This window comes from Falco cherrug, chromosome 8 (genome assembly GCF_023634085.1).
Source record: "Falco cherrug isolate bFalChe1 chromosome 8, bFalChe1.pri, whole genome shotgun sequence".
Lineage (NCBI taxonomy): Eukaryota > Metazoa > Chordata > Aves > Falconiformes > Falconidae > Falco > Falco cherrug.
In genome coordinates, this window is record NC_073704.1 from 24,512,506 (window position 1) to 24,524,872 (window position 12,367).

At 37.6% G+C, this 12,367-nt stretch overlaps 1 protein-coding gene across 7 annotated transcripts in view; it reads right to left on the reverse strand.

Moving 5' to 3' along the window:
- Positions 1 to 12,367, reverse strand: part of SLC4A10 (solute carrier family 4 member 10) — a 162,294-nt gene that overhangs the window by 79,772 nt on the left and 70,155 nt on the right. For all 7 annotated transcript variants that reach the window (XR_008733516.1, XM_055718247.1, XM_055718249.1 and 4 more), the window contains 2 exons: positions 11,128 to 11,274; positions 1,394 to 1,532 (listed from right to left, as the gene is read on the reverse strand). Coding sequence is in view for 6 of the 7 variants with exons in the window: in XM_055718247.1 (XP_055574222.1) it covers positions 1,394 to 1,532; positions 11,128 to 11,274 (286 nt within the window). In the remaining variant the exon portion in view is untranslated. The remainder of the gene's footprint in view (positions 1 to 1,393; positions 1,533 to 11,127; positions 11,275 to 12,367) is intronic.

Genomic DNA, 12,367 nt, shown 5'->3' on the forward strand with positions numbered 1-12,367 from the left:
TTTTCCTGTCCTTCAACAATCTATCTTGTTTCTGTTAAACATTTTTGATTCATTAGTTCCCAAATGACAATTGGAAAGGCTGTATATACAGATAGATGAATCTAAATAGAAATTTATTTTACCTATTTATTTCAAATTATGCCTTGATTAAGTACTTATATTGATAAAAATAGTTGTAATTTTTCAGAAACAATTTGGTGATTTGCAAAGGGATATTTTCTTGTTGAAGAAGCTGCTATTTCCCTGCTTAAAAGTAATATCAGCCACAGTGATTTTTATTTTTATTCACAATAGAAACTGATAACCTTCCTAGAAGAGGTTCTATATATTCCTAATCAGTATAAGAACACTGCAGATGATTAACTTGATTAGATTTTTCTCTCTCTGAATATTAATAAGATTATTTAGGAACACTACTACATTCATTTTGCAGCACAATCCCCATATGAGAATTTCCTACATGTAAAGATCTATATTTAGCATCTATGCCTCCTATGGACAGATGAGGGAGGGGAAGGTCATAGAAAATTCTGTGGCCCTCTGGGAAAACAGGAATTTGCAGTAAAATTAAAGGGAAAGCTAACAGCTACATTCATGCCAAACAGCCCACATATGTAGTTCCCCACAAAATCCTTTCCAAAATTCCATAATTTTTAAACTACTGACACCAAAAATGTGGTCCACAGACTTCTGGGCACCATTGAGGAACACTGTCAACAAATACCAGCAGATGAAGAGAAAGTTCTAAGATGAAAAATTAAGCAATGATTGCTGAGAAATGTAAAGTCTTAATGAAACTAAGCAAGTCACCTCCCATTTAGGTGCTCAAGAAACTAGTATGCAAAAATAAAAAAAAATATTTTCCAATATTATTTTTTCAGCAGAAATGCAATCTAAACAGCCTTTTCACGCTGATTCACAGAGACAAAATAATCCAACATTGAATACTCAGTCTCAAAATCAACTGTTCATTGATCGAATATGTAAAAGTTTTATTGTTCCAAAAGTAATCTTATTCCTTGCTTTAATCTTTTTATAATAATAATTTTATCATTCTTGAGGATTCAAACAGAATACAAAGTTTTAAAGTTTCTTAAAATTATGAGCTAAAATAGGAATAAAACCAGTATTTTTTTATTAATATATTTACTTTGATTTTTTTCCCTTGATATTTATTTTGACCTATATTTCATAAGTCCACATGAAAACATTTGGCTTTAGAAACGACAAATGCTGTTGTAATACTAGCAGTCTAAGGATTAAAACTGTGGTTTTATTTAAGCTTTATATCCAAAATCTGTTTCTGAGCTTGCCACAGCTTTGAAAACATTTCTCAGTACACCAGCAACCAATATCTACAGATAAGTTTTTTAAAACTCATGAAAACACTCACCTTGCTGTCTCCCTCCATTCCGCATCCTCTCCTTCACGCCAACAAATTTCGTCAAGCTCAGTAAAGAGATCATGAGGAATGTGTTCCTCGTCATCATCTTCTGTTCCAAGAATAAACTGCACCCTTTGTGATGGGGTATCTGGGGAAAAATAAAAATATCAAGTCCAGAACAGCAATTCTTTTGCCATGAGCAAGAAAATACCTAAAATTTCATGAGATTATCCAGATTCTTTCATCCATATCACTTACTGCCACACAGAAAACATGATTATAGTTATACTGTAAGAACATTTATACACAAACACCTTCAGACTGAGACCTCTTTATATACTGTAGTTGTCTAGGCTGCTAATAACTTCTCTAAAGATAGAATGTGTTGTACAGAAGTAGTGACTATTGGAAGCTGGAAAGGTATCTCAGAAAAAAGGCAGCACGGACAGCATCATAGATAGAGCTTAGAGAAGTCTTTTATGCCAGTATTATAAAAACCACTTTGCCACATCCTAAGCCTAAACCTACAGATCTAGCTCAGATCACAAAGCTGGTATACTAAATGTGCATTCTTTGTTTTACCTAGCAGGAGAAAGAAACCTCTCTAATATCAATACACAACTGGGAACTCCAAAAAGAGTATGCCACCACACCTACCATCCTCTGCCCCCTTGTAAACCATTTCTACATGGCTAAGACTGTTCCAGATGAACAAGTCCCAACTTCCCCATTTTATTCTGTCTTCCCTTTACATTCTTACTACCAGTCATTTTTCTTCATAACCTTTCAGTGCAGACCACTAAATATATTCTGGAGACATACTATTCTTTTTTCATGTTACTCAGAAAATTTCTAGAATTCACAAAGCACCTGAACATACATTTATATTCAGTGTTCATAGCTCAAATGTTATTGTCTTACCAAAAAAAAAATTAAAAAACCCTATTTTCTTATTTAAATGCAGATCTCCAATGAACAAACTTTTGATGAAACCCAGTCTATCTAGAAATACATAGCTATTTTTTCTGCTAATGTACTTTAGATTTCTGAGAGAAACCAAAAGTCCTTTGTGAGAGCTGATAGGGGCCAGGCTGCCAGTCAACTGAAAAATTGATTATCCAGCAGAACAGCTCAGCGATTCCTTGAACACTGTCTAAATTAAGTTCTGTTCTACAACTGTATTTGTAAGACAAACTACAGCTTTTTCCGCGTAGCAGGGAAGAGCATCACTGCATAGGATACTCAAGCTCGCTGAATTTTGAAAAAAACAAGATGATGGCACTCATTGAATGCTTAAGAGAAAATACAGCACTGATCAAAAATAATTAAATGGGCCACTGACACAGGAGATTAAAATCAGCAGTAGTGATGCCTTTTTTGGCAGTGGTAGCAAACTTGCTGTAGCAATGAAAGACAAACAATACATGACAGTTTTTACCTGTGGTCTATTTGCTTAAACAGAGTGTAAAGATAATAGTGCAGTCAAGCCTATTTACTACTTCACAAAGCAAGGAAATCCAGGAAGAAATATAGGAGAGGAGAGAGAGGTATTACTAAGGTATTATTATTATTTTAAATTACTAAGCTCAGGTATTACTAATCTCTAGAGAATGGAACTGCAGGGGGACAGCTAAGGGGATAGAACTATTAGAGAACAGCATCAACCTCGCCCACTTTCCCTTTCTTTTATTATTCTTCTCTCTCACTGTTTAGTCCCCTTATCCTTTAAGAACATTTCAACCTTGCTTTTAGACACACACACACGATCTTTCTCTACCTTTTTTTTTTTTTTCCTCCTTCTTTTTGTTCCTCAGAGACACATGCTGGTACATTCTAGAGACGGATAAAGTAAATGCAAACATCAAGGTTTAATCTGAGACTGGAAAATACATTCTGGTCAAGAAGCGTGCAACTTGTTAAGACAATTTCCCAGAAGGACAAAATTCAGAGAGATACAAACTTGCAAAGGACAAGTGCAAATGACTAGTGACAGAACGTGGAAAACAAGCTACTTTGGTAGAGAGCTGGACTGAAGTAAGAATGTGAGAATAAGCATTGCCAGGAACATCCTGTACCGATTTACAGCAACAGCTATTGTTAAGTAACAAATGAGTAGTGTTGTACAGCAGAGTTGCAGTTTATGACAGTTATGATACTCATGCAAATGCACACTTTGAGTGTGGAAACAACAGCAGAGGATCAGAAATCTCTTGAAGTCAGGTGAGTAGTAACAAGGAAACATGTTACTGCTGTGAATTGCTCTTACTGGGTCTTCTGCATAACATACAGCTACCTGACCAACCACAGTGAAGAATCTATATAAATGACCAAACACGCATTAAATTCTCTTCTTCCTTGTTAACACACCAGTAAAACTAGCTGCTAGATTCTGGCTATCTTTCTTTGCTGCTGTAATTGTATTGGTGCAAACACCTTGATTTTCAGACACCAAGCTGGAAAGTGGGGGAGTGGAAGAGTTATTGTTTGCTCTATATAGTACAATAATTTTATTCCAAGGAAAAAACTCTAAAATAATTAAGCAATAGGAAAACAATTTAAAAAAAAAAATCAGATCTGCTGGTTCTACTTATAAAACTGAGTTAACAGGATTACGCATGTGAGCAATGCCAGATGGATTTGGCTTATTCATAGCAGTAATAAATACCAAATATGTCATTAATGTGTTATATGGAAAATGAGTAATATGTGATTCAAAAACAGTATGAAAGAATACTTCAATTGCTGACTGTCAAACTGTGATAACTTAATCCTCAGTGTAGAAGCATAATATTTGCAAACTAGGACACTCAATGTTTTTTGAAGTCTAGGAAAACAGAAATTGGCTTGAATATGATCTGTGTCTATCCCTACTTCAAGTAGCACAGCCAGTGTAAAAAAAAATCCTTCCTATTATCACTGCTATTTCTAAAAAGTAATGACAGTAATCTAGATTAAGCTAAAAAAATTAAATGAATGGAACTAACTTGTTCCATTAGTATTTCTGTCACTGAACACAGAGATATATGTGAATAAAGTTCCACAATAAACAGCTGACAATTCTCCCAAGTAAATGGCTCATCACCAGTTCAGGAAATCCTCCAGGACCAGCTGGGACTGGGCAGAAAGTCTGATACACAACAGGAGTGGGAGTAGCATCAACCACCACCCGTGCTTGGCTAGTAAACCATCTCAGCCAGGAAGAGCTGAAGCAGCTTTCTGTTTGCTGTGGCTCTACCAGCCCATGGGAGCCTCCTGCCAGACTCCGTGTTATAGCTGGGTTTCTCTGAGCTTGGGCTCGCATCGTCCGTGCAGCACTCATTCAGACATTCAAACTACCTCTGATACCTCAAATTCATTGCATGCATGGCAAAACTGAGTATTCCAGGTTTACAAATCTGTATAACTGCTGCACTTTTTAAAAACTAAGACCTGACAGATAAGCTATGTTGAAAGCACAAATTCACACTGCGATTCAGTGCTACAGAAAGGAAGTGACCCTGCAGCAACCTGACATACTGCTTACTACTGTGACTCTTTGTAAAGTCATTAACATCCCTAAAACATAAGCAAGATACAGGTATAGACATGCCAAAACAGCAGAACTGAAAGACAGAACTGCTAATAATGTAATTCCCAGAGGGGAACACAAAGAGCTGCTCCCTGGAACAGCACTGAGTGCAGGTAGGGAGGTAACAGTGGCCTACATCACTATCTCACCTTGCAAAACACATGTAGGAAAAAATTATAACTGGCATTTCTCTCATTTAAAACACCCCCACGTGCAACCACAAATCTGGGCCAGGACTGGTCCTTCTTGCGTAAGGTGGCAAGGTGAAATCAAGACTTGTGCTGGGATAAGAAAGCAGGATCGTTCTCAGTACCTCCATGTAAACTCAGCCCAGCAAACGACCTGCATCCATTCAGAGTGATCCATATCTTCTCCCCAGTGCATGCCAGGATTTCTCCTGGGAGAAACCACCCTGCTACCATCAGGCAGAATGGCACACAATCTGCCCAAGCCATACCACAAGCAAGAAACACCACCTTCGGTATGTATAAAATGTATCTAAATTTTGTCCTCTGCTCTTGATAAACTCTAGAAAGAGTGCAAAAATACATTTATGGTAAAGCTCTATTAGCTCAATTGTCAGAACAGGGTTTTTTATTTCTAAGCCTGTTGAGAACCTGCATTTAAGGGTAGCATTAGTAGGCTAATACCTCTTATGGGGTCAATAGATGTAGGGGTGAAAAATTACTTTTTCCTCATTAGAAAATATGCTAAACATTAAAAATTATATAACAGAAGTTTACATGATAAACAAGATTTAATCCCTGCCTCATGCTCTTGTACCTTCACATTAAAGTAATATTAATATATAAACTTTTTTTTTTTGATTGCTTACTGCACAGGACAGGCTGCAGACAGGCAGTGAGGTAGTGTAATGCAGTTGACATCTGTAACACTCCTTTCAAACAAATGGGAAATCATGAAAAATTCACAGGATCACAGAACAGAAAGTATCATTTCACACACAGACACACATTCATCATCCTCCTGCTTGCCCTCACCAAGACAGTGGTGGATAGGGCTTCTCCCCCAACCTCCTTCCTGTGGAGGCTGGACTTTGCCCTTTCCGCTTAGCTAATCAGTAAAGGTAGGGATTATAAATTACTTCTGGTTTTAGTTAGAAAACATGATAAAAATTAAAAAAAAAATTACATTACTAAAGTCCACATAAAACAGTAAACAGCCATATAGCACAGTTCTGAATATCTCCTTCACAGATCTTAGAAACCGTGTATTACATTGGGAGAAAGAAATCCTTTGCTTGCTCCTCTGAAAATTTACCCCTGTATGAATAAACTTGTTTTCAGGAAGCTCTCTCTGCATTTTATTCACACGAATTGTTTCCAACACCTCAGGACTGTGACAAATAATCTTATCTTTTGGTTCTGACAATATGGACAATTCCCAAGCTTCAATTGTCTCCTTTTTGTTAGACTCTTACAACTGCAGTTATGATACATCATTTTAATCCAGATTTGCTGAAAACTGTTCCACAGCTGCCCAGAGATTCAAATTTCCAAGTTCATCCTTCAGCAGACAAGGGAGATAGAATTCTCTTAACAGCTGTACTCTTTACAAATAACTAAATTTGCCCCATTAATATCCCTTTGACATTTGAGGTTAGCCACCAAGTAGTCAGCGGAGACCTTTCTTTATACTTTCTTCAAGCCCCTCTAGTAACCAAGTGAAGTCCCCCTTCATAAGTCGCTTTTTCGCTTGTACTACCTTCAGGGAGCCTTTCCTGAACCGTGCATGCAGTGCTCTGTTAGGCTTACCTCCAGGGCTGTTCAGCTTCCCTTGCTGCATCCAGTATCATGAGTTACAAATTTAAGCCTCTTTAAACCTACATATTATTAAAGCCAGATTTCTTAAAAGAATAAAGCAAACCTTGCACAAGCCCCACCAGTGTGCAGTCCTGGAAGACACCACAGGTGGCTGAAATCAAACCCCTGCCCTCACAGCTGAGTTCAATTCACCCTCACAGCTGAGTTCAATTCACCCTCACAAAACCTGTCCTTAAAGAGACCCTGCTGAAAGCTAAAGTCTTCCTATTCCATCCCATTTTAAAACAGAAACATAAGTATTTCTACCCTGTAAGTGCAAACACAAGAAAGCGGTTTCACTGGTTACAGAAAAAAAACAGACATTAAAAAAACCACTGAAAATTGCCACTAAAATCCACATGCATACCAAGCAAGTGCAACCCTACCAGCCAAAGGGAATCGGTGCCACCATGATCTGCAGTGCTGATGGAGTGAGTGGTCCCTGCCAGCCTGTGGCCCGGCAGCCCCTGGGGCTGGCACCCATCACCCTCTCAGCCAGCAGCACCAAGGAGCTGCTCTAGGCTAGAAACATCTTTTTTGCCAAACTAGTTTTTATTTGCACCGATTCCCTAATTTTATTCATAGAGCAGCCATAATACTTGCCCCATAAGGAAAGCTGTGGAGGAGAGGAGCCCAAAGAAGGCATGAAACTAGGGGCTTAATTACAACAGCAGCATTTCAGCTGGGAACAGTAAACCTCTTCAATAAAGCAAACAGCATTACTGCATTTTTGAACTAGAGTGGGTAATTTCACTGGATTTCCTCCTTTTCTTCCAAACTTATGAGGCAAGATGGTGGAAATCAGTATCTTAACATCACTTAGCTTAGAAATTTTACTACCCAAAACAGCCTCTCCATGAGCAAGCCATGTAATCTACAAATTACGCAGCTCAAAGGCACATCATTACAGCAAAACAGAAACAGCTTGTGCAACCTCATCTCATCAAGAGGCAGACAAACAGACAGAGAGAATCAGGTGTGGGGAAAACAAAAATCAAATTTGAGTAACTGATCTGTGCCCCCAAACAACAGGACTCCTTGTTATTCCACTAACCACATATTCTACATATTATTTGTCTACAATCTCTGAATCTGCACACTAAGAACACTTGGGTTATTTTTGAAAATGATAGTAGGAGATCAAAAAAAGAAAAAAAAGAAAACTTATAGGCTGCCATCAGAATGTTCTAAAAAATCTACTCAAGAAGAAACCTTCCCTCAGAAAGTAACTAGTACAGCTTTCCCAGACAGGATTCAGAGATTACCAAGAAGCTTCCACCTATGGGCATTACACTGAATACAAGTGTTTTCTAGCCATGCTGATACAAAGAAAACCATTTAAGAAATTATTTTTCACTGGATAGGAACTAGGTAGCACCTGTCCACTCAGACGTGAGCCTGCACAGCCCCACAGTACTATCTGTACTATCCAGCTCTCTGAAACAGTGATAGCAGAGCAAGGTCTGCACCTAATGGCACTTCTCAGATGAAGTTATATATGGTTATAAATTATGACAAAAAACAATGCTTCATCCCATGCTTGGTTAACTGAGCAGTCTGGAACACTTCATGTCTGAATATTTCAGGCCTTTACTTGTTCTAGCATCTCTATTCTTCAGTTGTTGCATCTTTGGCTTTTATTACACCTCCTTTCACACTTCACTGCTTCAAAACACTGCTAATTTATTCTCTTGTACCATAAAAATCCTAATGTATTTTTCCAACTTACTTCAAAGCACTGTTTTCTATCAGCTGGTCTCACAGTGCTTATTTTCTCTATCTTTCTTCTTGCACCTGCTTGTTAAAGCGTTTTTTCTTTCCCCTCCACCCTCCCAGTTCCCAAGAATACAGCCTCCTACTATTCAGCAGAAATGCATTAAAAGCTGTCTGTAGAGAGAAGGAGCTAAGCACTTCTGCGTGTTCAATTAAATCAGAATGATTCATAACTTAAAGGACTATTTTGGATCTGCTCTCTTAGGTAGCGCAGTCCCTCATATTGACTTATTCATTAGCATCTTCCTTAAAACTTCCTTCAGCCTCTGGGTACTGTTATAACCTTGTGGTCACTGGGTATGAAAGCTAAGAAGCATTACTGAGGTTTAGTGGATTCAGATGTAGTGTGGTCAGTTATCTGTTGCTCTCTCTGTGTAAATAAAGCACAGAAAAACTATGCTTATCTTGTCTCCAAAAGCAATGCTTCTCCCCAGGCAGCAAAACCACCTGTCTGAAACTCCTGTAAGGAAAATCCATAGTAAAAGCCAGGATGTGGATATATGATTAATCCCTGTATAATTTTGTCTGCCTGCTCTGACTGTGCTTATAACCCCTCCATCACTGTAAAATTTCAGATATGCCTTCATAAGGCAAACCCTTTTCACTGTTGGTTATGTGATGCCACATTTCTGCCTGGATGGACAAATGTCAAGGCTCAGCCAAAGTCTGGTTGTCTGGCCAGACTTCCAGCAATCACATAGCCAAGAGGGAAAGTCCTCAAATTTTACTACTTACATGTTATTTCAGGGTGGAAAAATTGGGTATGTCCAAATTTTTCTGAGTATTTGGTAGTTCTGTCTTTGGCTCCTTTGAATCATCATCAGCCAAGCATTTTGAAGAGTATCTTCGGCAGGCTGGATCCAAAGGTGACCTGCGTGTTTCTGGCCTATATCTTCTCTATTCTGGGCTTTATTAAAGTAATAATTTATGTGACATGACCTACACATCCTTTAATGGGTAGTTATAACACCTTTAGAAAAGAAATTGTGACCTACAAAAGTGCAGTCCTGCACTTATTTCAAACAAGTACACCCGTAGAAAAGTGCTGTGAGCATCAACTTACAAATACACTTCAAAACTCTCTTTTTCACATTACTGCCTTTCCACTCTTGGAGCTCCCTTGAACATTGGCTGATTTTCAGTTAACTGGAGGTGTTGAACAGTGCATTTTAATGTGTGCACAACTGTTAAAGACTGTTAAGGACAGAATCAGCCAGTTAATTTCTTTTTATTTTTTTACTTTTGACATTAGGAAGGACACAAGCCTAGGTCTCCAGAAGCTGAAAGAACAGAGCTAAGTTCTCAGCCAAAATGTGTCATATACTGGCACTTACACAAAACCAGATGACTCAACAGAAGACACTGCTTCATAGTTTAAGATATCTCACTTCTTGGCTAACGTAACTTTCAATTGTTTCTTTTTCATCTGATACTATATGTATATATGCGTATTTTTTGAAAACTATTTTAATAATTTATGAACTTTGTTGTTTTTCAAGAAACCGGTTTCAATACAGTATTGGGTCCACACATTTGAAATACATTATAGACAGAACCACCACAGCCAATTTTTTCTTCACTGTTCAGTCTTCAAACATAACTCATATCTACTAAGTTTGAAAAAGTCTTGACTTTGTTTCATTCTCAGTATAATTCATTGTGAAAGATTTGAGTATTTCAAGCTCTTTACAATATATTTAACCATCTGCACTTATATTCAACTTGCTCCATAGCTTTCCACATATAATACAAATTTTGGATTAAAAGAAAGCCTTACATTTACTATTCTGTAACCTGGAATTATATAAATTCTTCCGTTACATACCGACAAATTGTTTTCTATACATGCTTCCATTTTATTTTCAACACTTACCATATAGCCTTGGACATTTCAGCACATGCATTTTTTATTTTTGAACACCAAATAATATTCTCATGTGTTTTGAGACACATTTATTCATGGTAATAAATTAACCAATTTATTCATGACTACCTTTTTTTGTTCTATGTAATGGTTTTTAATTTAAAATTTGGGCAATTTTAGGAGTTTATTGAATAGTATTTTTTCCTGTTTGCTCTGAAGACCTCAGTTAGCAGACTCATCACACAATGGCACATTATAGTATCATGTAAGGAAAAAGGCAAACATTATCTGGATCACAGTTGACATCTGATAAAACACTGCAGCTTCAGCAACATCAACATTATTACAAAGCTAATTGTAAGGAACCATAACTCCTCTACATTATGTTTTAGGAGCAAATACTCCAGTGGCTTCACTGAAGGCTGGTGGTGCCATAAAGCACCTACCCCTCTCAGTGGTGGTGGCAGTCTACCTTTATCAGAACGCTTAATGACAGCCGCTTACAGCGGTAGAAATTACAGAGATTTCTCATGTATTGACTGCTGCCTTTCATCAGAGGACTAAATCTTAGCTCTCCAGTAGAGACTGGAGAGGCTCTGGTGGGTTCTCCAAAATCCCGCTGTTAATCATGTCCAAGCCATAACAGGACGGAGTATGCATTATCATTCAGATGTTTATTATTCAAATATCTATGAAAAAATAGAATTTATCTTACCAAAAGGAGGAGACTCTCTCCCATCTTCTAATCCTGAATCTCGTTCTCTGTCTCTCTTTCTGTGTTTATGTCCACGGTGCCTATGGCGTCGGTGACTTTTTCTTCCACCCAGTGGCACATGAACTCCAATGAACAATGTTCGATGGCCTATATGTATAAAAAAAATATTTTTTTTTAAAATGGGCTGTGGCAACATAAGAACAATATTAATAACTATAATAGCATTAATGATGTAATAATTATTATAATTGTGTATTGTAGAATATTGATTATTCTAATGTTAATAGTCATAACATTATTGATTACAATATTGATAATGCAGCATCACAGACATAGAACCCCTTGATACAGGACAAATCCCAGTATTGAAGTCCTTATGTTGCAGTGCCAGATTCTTTTTTTTTTCTTCAGATTTGCATCTCTGTGCATGAACTTTCATTAAAGCCAGACAGGTGTTCTGTAAAATGTCTTCCAAAACAGTAACATGAAGAGACACATGGATCTCTTTGCATTGAACATTTGGTAAAATTGCTGTTTGCTATGTGTGTACAGGAACTTTACAAAACTCATTGCTATTTATGAGCCAAACCTTGACAGAATTCTTGTAGGACTGAAGGGAAAAGGAAAAAAAGAAAAGAAGAAAAAAAAGAGACCAAAAACCCAATAAAACACTATGGAAGTTAGACTGAAAAATTCCTACACAATTTTATGTGCTTGCATCATAAATATGTTGCTGGTAGCTTATTGTACTTGCATTCCTTCTACTTTATTTAATAAAATACATAAGAAGGTACACATTGCCATGCCTGCCACCATCTTTGAGCCTGAGGGATTTTATGTTGCTGATCAAGCCCAAAAGATTTAGCTCTCTTAGCTCTGTGGGCTAACAGGATCAGAGCACAGTAAAGCATTTAGAAGGGGGAGAGCCCGGGAAATGTGCAGAAAGTACAACACAACAGAACAAATGGGAAAGGAATCATGACTCACTACAGGCAGGTCTCCTACATTTACTCAGCAGAAAGACACAGTCCAGATTAACCATCTCAAATAACATTTATTTTCTCCTTGAAATGAGCATAACACAGCTAGTGGATAATTGCTGCTTTGCTGTAATCATTCGGCAGTGTCAATCATCTGAAAAAGGTCAAGAACATTAAGCTAAGTTAGCACGTGATCTCTAATCCCACGGGGACTCCATCGGGGGCAGAAAACACAGCAAGGCAGCATTTGTCACAATACA